Source organism: Chiloscyllium plagiosum, chromosome 36 (assembly GCF_004010195.1).
Source record: "Chiloscyllium plagiosum isolate BGI_BamShark_2017 chromosome 36, ASM401019v2, whole genome shotgun sequence".
NCBI classification, from domain to species: Eukaryota; Metazoa; Chordata; class Chondrichthyes; order Orectolobiformes; family Hemiscylliidae; genus Chiloscyllium; species Chiloscyllium plagiosum.
Genome location: NC_057745.1, coordinates 1,663,884 through 1,682,095, shown reverse-complemented (window position 1 = coordinate 1,682,095; position 18,212 = coordinate 1,663,884). Strand labels below are relative to the sequence as shown.

At 41.4% G+C, this 18,212-nt stretch overlaps 2 protein-coding genes across 6 annotated transcripts in view; one reads left to right on the top strand and one right to left on the bottom strand.

Moving 5' to 3' along the window:
• ciao2a (cytosolic iron-sulfur assembly component 2A) overlaps positions 1-1,930 on the bottom strand; it is a 20,939-nt gene extending 19,009 nt beyond the window's left edge. Inside the window, exon 1 of the mRNA XM_043677124.1 lies at positions 1,744-1,930. Within this exon, the coding sequence (XP_043533059.1) occupies positions 1,744-1,867 (124 nt within the window). The 5' untranslated portion in view covers positions 1,868-1,930. The remainder of the gene's footprint in view (positions 1-1,743) is intronic.
• Positions 1,931-5,817: 3,887 nt separating this feature from the next.
• spg11 (SPG11 vesicle trafficking associated, spatacsin) overlaps positions 5,818-18,212 on the top strand; it is a 140,898-nt gene continuing 128,503 nt past the window's right edge. For 4 of the 5 annotated variants that reach the window (XR_006309443.1, XM_043677119.1, XM_043677120.1 and 1 more), the window contains exons 1-6: positions 5,818-6,158; positions 9,961-10,145; positions 12,060-12,287; positions 14,315-14,513; positions 15,302-15,442; positions 17,184-17,626. Coding sequence is in view for 4 of the 5 variants with exons in the window: in XM_043677119.1 (XP_043533054.1) it covers positions 5,935-6,158; positions 9,961-10,145; positions 12,060-12,287; positions 14,315-14,513; positions 15,302-15,442; positions 17,184-17,626 (1,420 nt within the window). In the remaining variant the exon portion in view is untranslated. Of the gene's footprint in view, positions 6,159-9,960; positions 10,146-12,059; positions 12,288-12,314; positions 12,401-14,314; positions 14,514-15,301; positions 15,443-17,183; positions 17,627-18,212 lie in introns of those variants that run through there. The other variant, XM_043677122.1, reaches the window with a different exon arrangement.

Sequence of the window (18,212 nt, the reverse complement as noted above, 5' to 3'; positions counted from 1 at the left end):
TGAGCTACAGGGAGAGGCTGAACAGGCTGCGTTGTTTTCCCTGGAGCATCGGAGGCTGAGGGGTGACCTTATCGAGGTTTACAAAATTATGAAGGGCATGGATAGGATAAATAGACAAAGTCTTTTCCCTGGGATCGGGAAGTCCAGAACTAGAGGGCATAGGTTTAGGGTGAGAGAGGAAAGATATAAAAGAGACCTAAGGGGCAACTTTTTCACGCAGAGGGTGGTACGTGTATGGAATGAGCTGCCAGAGAATGTGGTGGAGGCTGGTACGATTGCAACGTTGAAGAGGCATTTGGATGGATATATGAATAGGAAGGGTTTGGAGGGATATGGGCCAGGTGCTGGCAGGTGGGACGAGATTGGGTTGGGATACTTGGTCGGCATGTAGGGGTTGGACCGAAGGGTCTGTTTCCATGCTGTACATCTCTATGAGTCTAATAGGTTAGCTTAGAAATTGAACCATTCATTTTAGGGCTAAAGCAACTCACTTAAGTATGACTATAAATTTTGACCCTATTCCCAACGCTCCCCTGACTCATTCCACTAACTCTGAAGTTTTACAAAGTGCAGCTAAACTGATTTATTCAGCTTTTTGGAACTTTCTGTAGCAGTTTATTTCCCCAGCCCACCAAACCCCCAACACATCTTGCTCCTCTCAGCTCGCCCCACCCCCACACACACACCTTCAGGAAATCTAGTAAAAATTTTAAAATATGCATTTCTGTACTGTACTGATCTCTGATGTCTATAGCGGTAGCAAGAGAGTTTGAGATCATTTCATCTCCTGTATACTCACTGTTCATTAATCATCTACAGAGCTTTAAACAGCATTGTTAGATCAATAAATCTTACAGAACAATTACAGCACAAAGTCTGCACAAATTGGCATTGGATCAAGGCCTCAAGTGTGAACTAACCCAAGGTTCATTCAAGTAGTTAGCTGGAGACCATTTCCAGGATTGAGTACCCCAAACCGTTCATGTTTTCAACTTCAAGTAACATTTAAAAGATTAGGAGATTTGGAACTTTGAAATTCTTTTTGTCTTTTATCAACATTATTGAAGTTGACAGAACCATCTCTCCTGTGATGGTCAAATATGGCCAGTATACAGCAGCACTAAGTGGAAACCCAGACACTTGCCCTACAACATAATCTTTTCCTGGCCTGTTGATGGGACATTGCGCAGACAGTAGGAAGGCGGGGGGGCTGACAGGCTCAAGACCAGTATAACACCATTCCTTCAGCTTTATCAATATTACATTTTTTAATAACCATACAGAATAGGACAGATTCTGAAAGGGGCTAAATCCAAGACTGATGAGGCTTGTTAATTTTTAACTTTCAGCAAAGATACCATGTTACTAACAACCTGCTCTCTGAATGGACTAGTAAATCAGTCAGTTGTATCAAAGACCATTGGGGATGGGAAGTTAACACTAGCCTTGGCAATACCATGTCTAATGTCAGTTTTAAAATGACATGATGTGGGGGAATAGTTTCTACACAAATATTATTAGTATATGAGAATACACAGTTTTCAATGGAAAGTAGATGTACAGTAACCACCTTGTTTAACAGTTTCTTTTGGGACATTTGTATTAGGCATTAAAACTAACTCTTGATTACTCTAGTGCTATGCAAAAGTTATAGAAATTTGCTAGATCTGAAGCTTCCCTTTTTCATTAGTCTGACCTTCTTACTGAACAACACCTATGTCTATTCCGTTTATATAGACTTACCATAAACTTCTAACACTTTTTCTTCCATTTTTTTGATTTTCCCTGCATCTTCTTTATTCGATAGCCGCGAGAGAAAAAGAAACTTTGCAAGGGCGTAAGACACAAGCCCAGAAACTATTTCCATCCTTCAGCCATTACACTGCAACTGCTCCAAAACTAACACCATCTAAACTTCCGGGTTTGCTGGGCCTGATGCATCGAGCACAGAGAAGGAGATGGAGAGTTACAGTTCAGTTTCTACTTGGTAAACTCCTTTTAATATATAGTACTGCACAAAAATAATATCACCTATACAGTTCAGTTGCTAATTTATGTCTGTAAGAGCAAACAGCTAATGAACATAGATAAAATTTAATAAGTGAAAATGGCATTCTTGCTATGAAGGGAGTACAGCAAAGGTTCACCAGACTGATTCCTGGTATATATTTGCTGGAATTTAGAAGAATGGAGGGAGGGAATCTCGGAGAGACATATAAAATCCTGATGGGACTGGACAGGCTAGATACAGGAAGAATATTTCCAATGTTGGGCAAATCCAGAACATGGTTTAAGAGTAAGGGGTAAGCCATTCGGGACAGAGATGAGGAAGATTTTTTTCACTCAGAGTTGTAAATTTGTGGAATTCTCTCCCAAGGAAGCTGTTGTGGCCAGTTCATTAAATTCATTCAAGAGGGAGCTGGACATGGTCCTTGCAGCTAAAGGGATCAAGGTGTATGGGAGAGGGCAGGATTGGGATACTGAGTTTACGTTAACATCCATAATCATATTGAATGGTGGAGCAGGCTCGTAGGGCTGAATGGCCTACTCCTGCACCTGTTTTCTATGTAAATGAAACAATTTTGAGTAATTATGATTTATTTTATAAACATTTAATTCCTGCATATATTTCCTGTTGACTTAGTTTCCATTGTAAATGTCTAGATCTACCTTGACCATGAAAATTACCGAGACAAAATTACCACACCCATAATTGTACCCTCCACCCTTGAAGGAGCAGCAAACTACGATTGGCTTATTATAATTGATGTTTAAATGAGAAATTTCCATTATGTATTGTTTAGAGTTCTTGTGTAGGGGTAGTGTCCCTATTTCTGAGCCAGGCAGCTCACCTGCTCCAGATATATAATAACATCTTTGAACAGGTTGATTAGAAAATAGCTATAACTGAGAACATAAACCCTTAAGATGGCAGTAGAGTTAAAAAATAAGATTGGCAAGATTTTAAAAATAATCTCCAATCAGAATAGTGGTTTTGTGAAATGAGCTGCAAGCAAAAGTAGAGGTTGATGTTGAGACAATTAATATATTTTAACAGAAACCAAATAAGAACAAATATTTAGTTGGGAATTGGATTGTGAGGTAGAGGTTTATAAAATCATTAAGGGCATAATAAAGGTCAATTGCCAGGGTCTTTTCTTCAGCGTAGGAGAGTCCAAAACTAGAGGGCATAGGTTTAAGGTGAGAGGGGAAAGATTTAAAAGGGACCTGAGGGGCAGCATTTTCACACAGAGAATGGTGTGTATATGGAACGAGCTGCCAGAGGAGGTGGTAGACGTGGGTAGAATTACAATATATGTTTGGGCAGGTACATGCATAAGATTACAGGGATATGGGTCAAATGAGACTAGTTCAGTTTAGGAAACCTGGTCAGTATGGACAAGTTGGGTTGAAGGGCTTATTTCTATGCTGTATACTCCAGAGGGATAGGTCCTAGAATGGGTTGTTCCATGAAGATAGGTTGGAAAGGCTCGGTTTGTTTTCACTGGAGTTTAGGAGAATGAGGAGTCACTTGATTGAAGTACATTTGTATGATCCCAGCTGACGTTAATACTGGACAAGTCAGATCCCCAGACTAAAATCTAGCCTCATAGTTCATATTTGTTGTTTTGTTCATAACATTGTGGTGTATCAATTGAAAAGTAGTACACCTGCTGTATATTTCTAATAATAAAACAAAACTTTATTATACAGTAATTTAATATACAACTAATTTGCACACAGCAAGCTCGCATAAATAGCAATCTGACACTTGTTTTTGATGTGTGAAGAAATAAATACCGGCCAGGAGATTGGGTTAATTCCATTGCACGTCCTCAAAATGGCATTATAGGTCCTTTACATCCACCCAAACAGGCATGTGTGGCTGTTCTGAACAAGTTCTGAAGATCAGCCACATCAGACATGAAATATTAAGAGATGTCTCTCGCCAGATGCTGCCAAACCATTGAGTTTCTCCAGCATGACAATGCAGCATACCCTCAGCACTGGAGGCTAAGCCTTGATTTTGGTTGTCAGGTCCTGGAATTGGGCTACCAAAACTGTGTGACTCAGGGAAAAGCAGTGGGAGAGTCACAAATTGGATAGTCTCATCATAGATGGTGCTGGAAATGTGTTGCTGGAAAAGCGCAGCAGGTCAGGCAGCATCCAGGGAACAGGAGAATCGACGTTTCGGGCATAAGCCCTTCTTCAGGCATTCCTGAAGAAGGGCTTATGCCCGAAACGTCGATTCTCCTGTTCCCTGGATGCTGCCTGACCTGCTGCGCTTTTCCAGCAACACATTTCCAGCTCTGATCTCCAGCATCTGCAGACCTCACTTTCTCCCCTAGTCTCATCATAAAGCCAATGGATATCGGGGCATAGAGTTCGAGCTTTAACAGCATTGCAAAAGACCCTTCAGCCCATCATGCCAGCACAGGCCACCAAGCATCCATCTATTCTGATATTATTTTCTAGCATTTTTCCAGCTATCACATTTCAAGTGTACATCTAAATACTTCTGAAATATTTTGACCGTTCCTGCTATTTCCTACTCCTTATCTTAAAACTGTCATCCTTGGTTACTGACTCCTCTACAAAGGGGCAAATGTTTTCCCTATCTATGCCAGTCATGACTTGTACAGTTTAATTCGTTCGCCCTCAGTTTTTCTTCATTTCTAAATTGTCCCAGCCCAGAGAACATCCTGGTGAATCTCTTCTGTATTAGTCCCATTATAATTCCATCCTTCCTCATATGTGGTGACCATAACTGCACAAGCTGTGGCCAAATGTTATACATAACCCACTCAACCTCCTTGCTCTCGGATTCAGTGCTTTGACTAATCAAGGTAAGTACCTTCTTAACCACCTTATCTACCTATCCTGCTGATCTCAAGGCTTTATGAACATTCACATCACAATTCCTTCCTTCTTTGCAAGATCCCACCATTCAACATATACTCCCTTGCTCTGTTAGTCCTACCAAAATGCATCACTTCATTTCTTTCATGGTACTGTGGGCATCTTTGACTAGGCCAGCAATTACTGCCCATCCTTAATTGCCCAGAAGACAGTTAAGAATAAACTGCATTGCTATGGTTGTAGAGTAACTTGTAGGCCAGACCAGGAGAGGATGGCATTGGCAGAGAGGGGTTCAACAATCAGCAGTGGTTTTAAGGGGTCACTAGACTCTTCATTCCAAATTTTTTATTGATTTCAAATTCCACAATCTGCTGTAGCGGGATTCAAACCCATGGTCCCAGAGCATGACCTGGATCAACTGAGGCCAACAGGCCATCACTCCACATGTTTCAGCATTAAACTCCAGTTATGGGCCGCATGGTGGCACAGTGGTTAGCACTGCTGCCTCACAGCGCCAGAGACCTGGGTTCAATTCCCGCCTCAGGCGACTGACTGTGTGGAGTTTGCACGTTCTCCCCGTGTCTGCGTGGGTTTCCTCCGGGTGCTCCGGTTAGGTGAATTGGCCATGCTAAATTGCCCGTAGTGTTAGGTGAAGAGATAAATGTAGGGGAATGGGTCTGGGTGGGTTGCGCTTCGGCGGGTCGGTGTGGACTTGTTGGGCCGAAGGGCCTGTTTCCACACTGTAAGTAATCTAATCTAATCTAATCTTAAACTCCCATTTGGCCGAATGGCCTCTAAACTGATTAAACCACGATCTGGGATCGATTGCTTTGCTCTGACTCTTGGGGGTGAATGTTATCTGCGACGCCACTAAGCATGACAGCAAGGTCCCGCCCCTCTCCGGCGATTGGTCCATTGTCCCCGACGGCCCAGGAGCCGTAGAGCCGATAGGCTGAGACCTACATCAAACGGAGGCCCCGCCCACCACCACCAAGCTCCCTTGTCGCGGCCGTTACTCCCCGGTTCCCGTTTAACAGCGACAGGGTTCCGTGAGGCCTAGGGCTCCCTTAGGCCATGGCGGGCGGCCCGAAGGTTCTCGAAGTCTTGCTGGATGCCGCGCTGGAATGGAGAGAGGCTAAGACCCTACTGAAGGCCAAGGCCGTGCGCTGCGGTCAGGCGCTGTGCGGCCTGGAGCCGCCGTCAGACCGAGGGGCCGGCCTGTGCTTCACCGCACGCTGTCAGGATTCGGGCCGCTGCTGCCGGAGGAGAGTGGCTGCTCAGGCCGGGAGCTTCACCGAGTGAGTTGTCGCGAGGCGGCTGTTGGGGCCTAGAGCGCATCCTGCGATATACTTGTGCCCACGTGATCCCCACCCGGGGCATTCTGGGAACTGTAGTCCGGTAGTGGGAAAGGATATGTCCCTCAGGAGAGGAAATGGGATAGAGGGATAAGAACAGAAACAGGCCATTCAGCCATTGAAGTCTTAACCAGTCAGAATGATCAAGTGGTTAGGCCACTTTTGGAATATTGCGTGCAAAGCTGGCCTCTCTGCTTAGGAAGGACATAGGAAGGATGTTGTGAAACATTACAAGAATGTTGACAGGGTTGGAGGATTTGAGAAGGAGAGGCTGAACAGGCTGGGGCTGTTTTCCCTGGAGTGTCGGAGGCTGAAGGGTAGCCTTATAGATGTTTATAAAATCGCGAGGGGCACGGATAGGGTGAATAGACAAGGTCTTTTCTCCAGGGTGGGGGAAAATTATAGGGCATAGGTTAGGATGAGAGGGGAAGGATTTAAAAGGGACCTAAAGGGCAACTTTTTCATGCAGAAGGTGGTGTGTGTATGGAATGACCTGCTAGAGGAAGTGGTGGAGGCTGGTACAATTTGCAGAGCCATTAAGACAGCCAAGAATCAATACTGATCTAAACCCGGCGACTATGGCAAGGACTGAACGACATCACAGGTTCTAAAAAGAGACAGTACAAAATAGCAGACGAGGACCCATCCCTTCCAGATTGTATCAATGCTCTGTATGCTCATATTAAGCAGAACTCCGACAAGTCCTGACGAACCTATCCCAACAGTCACTTGCCAACTGATCAGAGGTCAGATCAGTTTTCCTTCATATGAATCCAAGGAAAGCGATACGACCAGATGGAGTACCAGGCCGTGCACTTAGAGCATGTGCAGATCAACTGGCAGAGGTCTTGGACATCTTCAACCTCTCCCTGCAGCAGGCCACTGTCCCTGCCTGTTCCAAGAGGCCAACATCATCCCTGTACCTAAGAAGGCTCATGCAGCATGTCTCAATGACTACCGCCTAGTGGCCCTAACTTCGGTGGGCATGAAGTGTTTTGAAAGGCTGGTCGTGGCATTAACCACCCCAAGCCTCCCCAATACTCTTGACCTATTCCAATTGCCTATCGGACCGATAGATCCACATCTGATGCCATTTAACTTACCTTCACTCCCCCCTAGAACAACTTGACACCACGTAAGAATCCTACTCATTGACTGCAGTTCAGCCTTCAACACTATTATCCCTTCGAGACTGATTACTAAACTTAGTGATCTAGAACTAAGCCCCACTCTTTGCAATTGGATCCTCAGTTTCCTGACCCACAGGCCACAATCAGTGAAGATTGGGGACAATATTTCATCTGTACTAACACTCAACACTGGAATCCCTGAAGGGTGCATACTCAGCCCCCTACTGTACTCACTGTATACCCATGACTGCACCGCCAAATACCAGACTAATGCTATTTACAAGTTCGCTGATGGCACCACCAAAGTCGGTCATGTCTCAGATGGTGACGAAACAGACCACAGATGGGAGGTGGAAGACCTGGAAAAATGATGCATTGAGAACAACTGAGCTCTCAATGCCAGCAAAACCAAGGAACTCATTATTGAATTTCAGCGGGACGTTATTCATGCCCCTCTACACAATAACAGCACAGAGGTGGAATGAGTGGAGAGTGGTCATCCACAATAAGCTTTCTTGGACTCTTCACGTGGATGCACTGGTTACAAAGGCCCAACAACATCTTTTCTTCCGCAGGCAGCTGAGGAAATCTGGCATGATGGCGAATACACTTGCCAACTTTGATAGGTGCGTCATCGAGAGCATTCTGTCTGGATATATCACTACCTAGTATGGCAACTGTACCATTCAAGATCGGAGACGGTTACAGAGAGTGGTGAATTCGTCCCGGGCATTCACAAAGGCCAACCTCCCATCTATAGAATTTATCTGCCAGCATTCTCTAAGATCCATCCCACCCTGGCAATATTTTTCCTCAACCTGTACCATTGGGGAGAAGTCACAGAAGCCTGAACACATGCACCAGCCTGTTTTGAAACAGTTTCTACCCTATTGTTGTTAGGATACTGCATGGGCACTCAAACTCTTAATATTCGCCTGTACTTGTGTTTTTGTTTTTGCTGCTGTTTACCTATTATTTACTATCTGTGCGACTTAACTCTGTGATCTGCCTGTATTGCTCGCAAGACAAAGCTTTTCACTGTGCCTCGGTACACGTGACAATAAATTCCTTTCAATTTTTAAAAGGCATCTGGGTGGGTACGTGATTAGGGAGGGTTTATAGGGATGAGGGCCAAGTGCTGATGCATGGGACTAGATTAGTTTAGGATAGCTGGTTGGCATGGATGAGTTGGATTGAAGGGTCTGTTTCTATGCTGTACATTTCTATAACTCTATGACTGATCTGATAACCATTAATTTTCCTGTCTTTTCCCCATGATCCTCAACTCCTTTACAGTTAAAATTGATCTCACCTTTAATTGTATTGAATGACCGAGGCTCTGTGGTAAAAAAACTTCCACGCATTTGCCACTCTGAGACAATGCTGCCTCATTTCAGTCTTGAGTGGTGGCCCCTTACTCTAAGGTTGTGCCCTCTGCTCCTAACACAAGGGGAAACCACCTCTCAACAGCCATCCTGCCAAGAAACCTAAGAATTTTCTATATTTCAATAAGGTCGCCTCTCTCTCTTCTAAACTTTAAATGAGTACAAACCCAACCTACTCAGCCTCACATCATATGACAATTCCTGCATATCTGAAACAAAAAACCCCAGAAATTGCTGGAGAAATTCAGCAGGTCTAGCGCAGCTGAGGAGAGAAAGCAGAGTTAATGTTTCGGGTTCAGTGATCCATCTTCAGAAGTGTTTTGGATTTCCAGCATCTGCAGTTCTTTTGTTTTCATTGTTTCAGCGTTTAATTCAATGCAGCATCTGTTCCAGGTATACCCACCTTGAGGTTTTGCTTCTCTCTCCAGCTGGGTTTCCATTCTAATCATGTTTTTTGGTCTGGTTCACCATCATTGTCACAACTGGAGTTTGACAAAGTATTTGCCGAAACTTGCTTCCACTGCCACGTCACATTCCTCAGTGACTGCCGCTGGCTCAGACTCGCCCATATGAATTCCAACTGAAATTTCGTCTTTTGTGTGTTGAGTCCAGGGTCATAAGTATCTCTGTGATGTGTAACGCTCCTCAGACAACTGTCCTTGCTGAATTCTGAGATCCACACTCTGTTCATTCTAATTATGAATATGTCTCATTCTTGAAGGTCTGGTTGTCTTTAGCACCAATTGAGATGTGACCAAAACCAAGATTTGTAGAGCCAGATCATGCAAAAAGTTAAATATCCATCCTTTCATTTTTTGTGCTGTCCATGCAATCCTTCACAATGCAGTGTTGAAAGAAGATGATTGTGTTTGTCTGTAATTGAGTGAAACACATGTTTTTGTCAAGGTAAACACTTGCAAAGGAAAAGCAAGTGACTGATTGAATGGCCAAGATTATCTTATAATAATTAGTATGGTGAAAGCAAAGCCTTAATCATTGAAATCTATACAAACTGTCAATGTTTCTGTATAGAATGTAGCACAAAAACTGGCTACTGGTCACCTGCTCTCTGCTGGTGTTTGAACTCCACTTGACTGTTCTCCCAACCTACTTCATCTCACCCTAGCCCGTTTCTTGCTACAGCAGTTGGCCGCCGTAACCACAGCCAGTGTATCCATTATTGATATGTTTCTTTTACTTCTCAATGTATTTTCTGGGTTTTTTGGGCAGGTTTATTTGGGAAACAACTGAGACTTTGCAGGCGTCACCTGTTAAGGAACGGCTTCTTGCTCTCAATAGTCACAATGATCTGGGGATCTATGAGCTGTGTGTCCAGGATGGCATCTGTGACGTCACCAATACCCACAGCTGTAGTGAGGAAGCACTGAAGAAGCTGGTTGAAAGCAAGAACTTGAGTAAGTGTTGACAATGTCTGTTAAATAAAGAAATCGATGCTCATCTAAGTCGTGAAAATGGGCGTCTTCAGGGATTGTAGGCCAAACCAGCAAAGGACGACAGTTTCCTTCCCTAAATAACCTCAGTTAACCAGATGGCTTTTTCCAACAATTAACAATGGTTTCATGATCATCCATTAGACTCCTAACACCAGATACTTTATTGAATTCTTGATGGGATATAAACCCAGAACATTAGATATTGGCATCATTGGCTGGGCCACCATTTTATTGCTCATCCCCAGTTGCCCTGAAGGTGCTGTGAGCTGTCTTACACTCTAAACATTGCAATAGTTTATGTTTACTCACAGTACATATAAATCCTTCTAAAATATTCTGAGAGTTGCTGCTTCTGCCTCTGTTAAAGGCAGTGAGTTCATTCTGTGGTTCTGGTTTGCTCCTACAATGTTGATTCTCCTGCTTCTCGGATGCTGCCTGACATGCTGTGCTTTTCCAGTGCCCCACTTTTCTACTCCAAGAATTGCTACTTGTCTGTTAGGAAGGGAGCTCCAAGATCCCACTGATGTTGAGGGGCGACCGATTATACTTCCAAACTGTAGGCTAATAATGGCCTAGTGGTATTATCGCTAGAACATTAATCCAGAAACCCAGCTAAAGTTCTGGGAATCTGGGTTCATATCCCACTATAAATTCAGTGAAGTAGCTGGAGTTAGGCATCTAATGGTGATCATGAAACAATTGTCAGAAAAACCCATCTGGTTAACTAATGTTCTTTTGGGAAGGAAACTGTCATCGTTTTCTGGTCTATTACTCCAGACTCACGGCAATATGGTTGACTCTTAACTGCCCTCTCGGCAACTGGGGATGGGTAATAAATGATGGCTCAGTCAGTGACATCCACATCCCTTGAATGAATTAGAAAAAGAAAATCAGGAAGGTGTGCAGCTGGAAGAGGCAGGTGCTGATGTTCTGCTGCATCATAATTGGTTGAGGTTGCAGGCTTGGAAGGTGCTGTTGAAGGACCTGGGTGATAAGTTCAGGGGAAATAAAAGACAAAACATCAGGAACAGCAGTTTTAGGCAGCAAGTATTGTGATCTGGCGTACAGTAGTTGATTGCATTGTGATGTTCAAAAGGGAATTGGATAAATACTTGGAAATAAAATTTTGCAAAGTTTTTGGGAAAGCGGAGGGCAGTGGGACTAATGGAGTAGTTATTTCAAAGAGCTGGAATGGGCATGATGGATCAGTTAGCCTCCTCCTGTATGGTGTCATAAAGTCTTCGGGGTTTACAGCAAATGAAAAGGCCCATTGAGTCCCGCCAGTTCAAAAGCAACCACCTAAACATCTAATCCCATTTTTTAACCTTGTCTGCCTTGACTTTGCAAGTGTACATCTAAATCCTTCTGAAATATTGAGAGTTGCTGCCTCCAGCTGCCTTAAAGGCAGTGAGTTCATTCTGTGTTTCTGTTTTGCCTGGGCTACTTATCTCATTACAATATACAGAATACAGTGTTGAAAGCATTTTAAATTTTATTTAACAGGACCACATATCATTGAAGAAGATAGAAAAGGGATTCGTGCATTAAGATTTAATCTTGTGTTTTTTTAAAATCAGTTACTAACATAATTGACTGTTACTGTATGGAAAACAAAAGTCATGGAATTCATATCTTCTCTTACATAGCTGTTCCTAGAGATTTATAAATCTGGCTGACTAGCAAATGGACTATTTTTTTTAAAAAGCTATTCCTGGATGGTGACTTAATAGTCCATCTATATAAAGTTAAAATTGTTTTAATTATTTTAAGTCAAAATGACTACGCCACATACAAATTTCACCTACATCTATATGGTATTTTTTTTTCATTCTTCTGCATTTAGCTGGTTCAAAACAAATTGTTTTTGTTTTTCAGGTCTGCCTTCATCTTTTACTGTGAAGATTCTGTCATTTAAAAACAGTAAATCCTGCATGTTGCTCGATAATTGCACACTGCTCCATCTGACCTGGGTGGAGAGCACCTCGGAAGCAGATGTGTTGGGATGCTTTAAACTGCATCTGCCAGGTGGTGCTGCAGAAAGAATAACAGATGGTCTGATTTGTCAAGAAATGCTTTTCTTATTGGACAGTGCAGGCTGGATATGTATCCTTTGCTTTCTTAAAAAGACTTGTTTTGTTGAACAACGTAATATAAACAACTGCACAAATAATTACCGTTGAGATATCAGCTTTACTTTAGTCTGCATTATATGAGCTGTAAGTACTTATTTACTGTGGAAAACTAACAATCTTGTAGCATTTAACCTTAGCCAGGGGACTTATTGGCTATAATGCTGAATGCTGTAATGCACTGTTATAGCTCCTTTGACTAAGGTATGCAAAATTAGGTGATCCTTATCAAAATATAATAGGGGAAGCTTCAAACAAAGAAATATAATTAGCAGCCATTTTTAATTGCCTTTGTAACATTTTAAATTTATCATTTGCACTTATTGAAGAAACTATATCGATTATCTTACTGATCCATGACCCTAGTTAGGAACCTGAATTAACCATGCTTGCAGCTAAAATATGATCGATGAACAGTCCAGTTTTTATAGATTCTTTTCATCGTGAGTCTCTGCAATTCAATGTTTTCCCCCTCAGGAGTGAATATGTTTTCAAAAAATCTATATTTTAAAATTAAAATTATACTAGGTTTTACTGAAGGGTTTAGATGGTGAATGATAATTGCATGTTATCTGACAATAGTTCCCCCATCACACACTGTCTGTAATGCTTTGTTTATTTTTGCACAGACTAATTTTCAAAGACATGTGTCTTTATTGCTTATGAAAATCAATAATTATTCTTCAAAGTTAATTTCTCATTTAATTTTATTTTCCTTTACTGCTGTAGTGCAACACTAGAATGTAGTTTTGACATTACAGTATTTATCTTTGTCCAGCCGAACTTCGCTTCACCTTCCTGCCCCTTCATTCCAGTACAGCAAAGTATTCTATATACCAAAACATTTATTTAAAATTGGTTAATTGGAGCCAGTAGACCTGAAGAAGACATTTTAAAATGCACCTATTATGGTTGTCTAAGAGTCTGGTAACTTGAAAAGATATTTGAATTTCCAGTGACTGCACAAACCTTCCAGTCAACGTGATTTAAATTTTAATGTATCAAACAAACTAAAAACAACACTGTCCTGTAGCTTATTCTAATGATATGGAAATTAATCTCTCATTTAATTTTAAAATAACTAAAATTTCTCTGCCATGTTATACTTTATCTCCTAAGTAGGCACTTCACATTCTCCTGGAATCAGTCCAAAGTTAGCCTTTCCTCCCAATGCCTGTTTCACTTTCCTCTTTCCATCTGGATATCTTCTAATCCTGACCTGACCTCCTTGATGAGAATTACCCTCGAACCAAAGCTAGGTGTATCTTCCAGGATTGTCATGAGAATTTAAAACTTGGTCTCGTGATCTGAGAGCGAACTCCAAACTGCGTTCAATGGTCAGGAGCAGAACTGACTACCCATATGTTTCTTTAACTTATTGTTCAAAACCTACTTGTAAGAATAAAAATAAATATTACAAAATAGTCTGGGATTATATGAAGCCCATGATGTTGGTTATGCAGTAAAGTCAGTGTTTTTAATTTGTTTTCTGGACGTAAGTCACACTGGCAAACATCAGTTTTATTGTTCTGACAATTAAGTAGCTTGCTAGGTCAACCTCATAAATGTAAAGTCCAATTGCATTATGTACGAGTGGAGCCACATGTCAGCCAGACTATACCAGGGTAGCAAATTCTCTTGGGAAACAGTGACTTCTATAGTAAATTTTCTGGTGCTAGCCCTCAAACAAACTGAGCTATTGCATTCTACTTCACAACTTGCTATAGTTGGATTTGAATTCACGATTCCATTAGCCATAACCATAACTCTACCTCTGTGACCTATTTGTTGCACTGCATGATCTCCCAAAGATTGCTACATGTTGCTGCTTTTATGCATGTCTTAAAAGACCACAACTTGTGCATGGCTACGAGTTCCCTGTGCAGCATGTTTACAGTTACTTCATGACTGTACAGCCTGGAGGGAATGTTGATCACGTAACCCTTAGATCTCGTGTTGACAAATCTTTGTGGTACCATTCCTTAAGTAATTATTTTTAAGATATTTATGATACTGTTGATGGTAAACAGCGTGGCAGTGTTAATCTTGCTCTGTGCCAGGCTGGAGAAACTGAAGAGGCAAATGATGTCTGTAATCTGTCATGCTTGGACAGACTCTGGTTATCCCATGATTTGCACATTGCTGTGGCTGTGAACTGTGTTAATTGCGCTGTTTGTGTTAACTTGAATAATTTTTTCAGGTAAATCTCTTTTTTAATATCTTTACAGAAAAAGTCAGAAATTATGTTGAGGTTGAATGAGTTGCTTAAATAAAGTGTAGGCCTTTGGGAAATTCACATAAGAAGGCATACTGCAAAACCTCAACCCTTCCCCAGAAAGGATCTGGACCAGACAGTATGAACACAAGTTTTCTTTGACTTTCTGTAATAGTATCCTGTAGCAAACGCTATCTGCTGCATGCTTCCTCTCTTGGAACAATATTTTTGAAATATTAAGTGTTGGCTTTGGTGGAGTTCTTCAGATTATACCTTGGATTTGGAATGAAATGATGGCTTACCTTAATATTTTGACTTTTAAAATCTACATTGTAATCATGTAACTATTTATGTTCCATGTTCAAAGTTTTCAGCATTATAGTGAGGTAAGAAATGTCCTGCCCATATGTTTTATTGTATATGCTAACTCTGTATGCAGAGTGTTAGAGTCATTCATTGGGGCTATTCTTGAGGTGAGGCACATAGCAGTGGGTAATCTCAAATAGTTGATTTCATGTCTTTGCTGGAGGAGCATGGAATCTACTTCGAATCTTTCACCCAACCTGTTTTAAGATCCAAAGTGAGACACCTGCACATTAGTGGACTAATTCATGATAATTGTAAAACTAGATGCCAAATAACTTGTGTGCAACATCAAGGGGGATCTCTTAGTGCTGTTTTCAAAGGATAGCTTTGACATTTGTTTTATGAACTTTCAATGGAATTAGGATTGATTAGGTACCATGAAATTCAGATTCTTGTTGCTCTTGTAGAAAACACCCTGAGAACTTGGAGCATACAAGAAAAGCTTCCGCTGATGCACCTTTGAAGGCACCTGTTGGTGTTGATGAAGATGACCTTGCCAGTTCAGCATATAGCAGTAAACAGCTCAACCTATCATTTCAGATGGATAGGTAAGTGTCGTTTAAAAAAAGAGATTTAAATTCATTTGCTTTTAACTTCTATGAATTATGTATTGCATTTTTATGAATGCTTTTATTAAGATTTACAAAATGAGAGAATTTGATTTATGTAGCGTATTACAATGTGGAATATTTTTGTTAAAAATGGTGGCAATAGATGCAGTACTAGCTATCTCACAACACCAGGTTACAGTCCAACAGGTTTAATTGGAAGCACTAGCTTTCGGAGCACTGCTCCTTCATCAGGACAGCCACCTGATGAAGGAACAGCGCTCCAAAAGCTAGTGTTTCCAATAAACCTGTTGGACTACAGCCTAGTGTTGTGATTTTTAACCTTTGTACACCCCAGTCTAACACCAGCATCTCCAAATCATGATTTTTTAATGAAAACATGGTGAGCTCAGCAGCCTCTTTGTTTACTTTAGTTCTATGTTACATAATTGCTAATAGCCTAAGCGTTTATTAGTTTTGTTTAATGATCCTTGAGCTAGACTATACAAAACATGTTTTCTATTCTGAATACAAAATATGCATTTTTGGCACCCATATGTACACTGTATGTTTTGTACTGTTGCTCCATTTGGTGTAGTATTGACAAGTAAAGCTCTCTCTGTCTCAACAGTCTCTGAAATGTATCCTAATCAACACCACTGTGATCTTTCAGTTCCCCATATTTGTCTGGCATGTGGGAGATTGCTAAAAATTGGTACTATTGTGGGGACAGGAATGCACGGGACTGGAAGTTTGATTGAAATTAGGTTTTAGCTGGCTTTTCTTTTGGCTCAGGAACCTAATGGAGGAAGCAGGAAAACTGAAACTCTTACATTGACTAGAGCCATGTTCCACAGGCTAGCAGGTGACACACATGGCATATTTATATACTTTGATAAAGCCGTAAAAGAAAAACTCCCTGCTTTCCAAAAAGCTGCTTGCATCTATATTTCTATCATAGTGTTAAGTGATTCTGACTCAGTAAAGAATTTGCTTGAAATCTTAATCCAAAGTACATAGTACAGAACGTTCTACAATATTTGCTTATGGATTTTGGTAGTTTCTAACCATTTGAAAATTCAGTGGCAGATAGCAGCGTGGCTCCAGTTGGAGGAAAAAAAACAGGTGCTGCCTGAAAGGGATCTCTAATTTTGAATCCTGATAAATTGACACAGTATTACTAATCAGCTAATAACATTGGGTGCCAAGGTCGTGAGTACAGAAATACTTATCACCCCAAGATCTGAAGGAATATTATACTCTCCTCCCAGTTTTCTTTAACCGTGGCCTCAAATTCCCTTTCTCGATTTAAAATTGCTTTTCAGGGTCTTCTCGATTTGGGAAGATGGAAAGTGGAGATAATCAGATAAACATTCAAGGGATTGAATTGATTAGAGACAAGAGCATATGGGCGTTCTTTAAAGGGAGAAGGTTGCCTTTAATGCAATGACCTGCATTTGCACAGTTCCTTTATAGAAGATGATGTCTCCAGTTGCTTCAATGATGCAAGAAAGTGTAGATGTTGAGTCAAAAGACAAATTAGTGAAGTGATCAAAGCAAGCAAGTGTCTTGATGGAAAAATGATTTGGTTTAAAGGGAGAAAAATTTTGATTTCATGCCTTTTCAGACAAACCTGAGTGTGAGGCCATGCTGTTTTTCTAATTCAAAGAGGCTAGTTATAGTGATTATTATCTAAGAGTGTGTATTAAATAACATAAATGGTTTCATATGCATGTTAAAGGTCCTGGAAAGCCCGCTTGGGAACTTTCTACAGCGAAACTAAAGTATCATCGGCAGAAAGATTCCTGCAGTGGTCTCCCTGGTATCACCACCTGTCCAGCCAGAATTCTCATGATGCAACCTGCAATGTCAATTCCTATAAATCCTCTGTAGTGCCTTGCGATGATGTTGCTAAAAGCTTTGCTCAGGAAGAGGACCTGAACAACAAAGCCAATAAGTTGAAAGGGATGGTGCAGCTTCAGGGGCTGGAGGAATCCATGAGTATTCAGACAGTATCGCTTTCTGAATTCAGTGTTTTATTCACACTTGTTGCACCTGACTCAGGAGCTGTGACTGTTGCCTTCTGGGACTTGGAAACACAACAGGTGAATTATCATCATATTAAAGGCCAATCCTTACCAGTGGAAGGAGATGGGAACGATGAATTATCCCTGTTTCTCACAGGTACCCTATAAAAATTACTTGTGCAGTATCTTTAGACATCTGTCAGAAACTCAATCAAGTTGCTGGGAACGGAGTGTTTGAGATATAAAAATAGACTGGAAAAACTGGGGCTGTTTTCACTGGAGGATAGGAAGTTGAGGGGTGATCTTGGAGAAGTTTATAAAATCATGAGGGGCATAGATAAGGTGAATGGCCAAGCGTCTTTTCCCTAGGGTGGGGAAGTTCAAAGCTAGGGGGCGTAATAAGGTGAGAAGAGAAAGATTTAAAAAGGATATGAGGAGCAACATTTTTACACACAAGATGGTTTGTGTGTGGAATGAACTTCCAGGGGAAATGGTGAATGCAAGTACGGTTACAATGTTTAAAAGGCATTTGGATAAGTTCATGAATAGGAAAAGCTTGGAGGGATATGGGCCAAGCACAAGCAGGTGGAACTAGTTTAGTTTTGGAACATGGTCAGTGTGGACTGACTGGACCGAAGCGTCTATTTCCATGCTGTATGACTCTGACTCCAATTACTTTGACAAACCATACTAATGCCAGCAAGTGTGGCACAATGGCTCAATGGTCAGCACTGCTGCTTCAT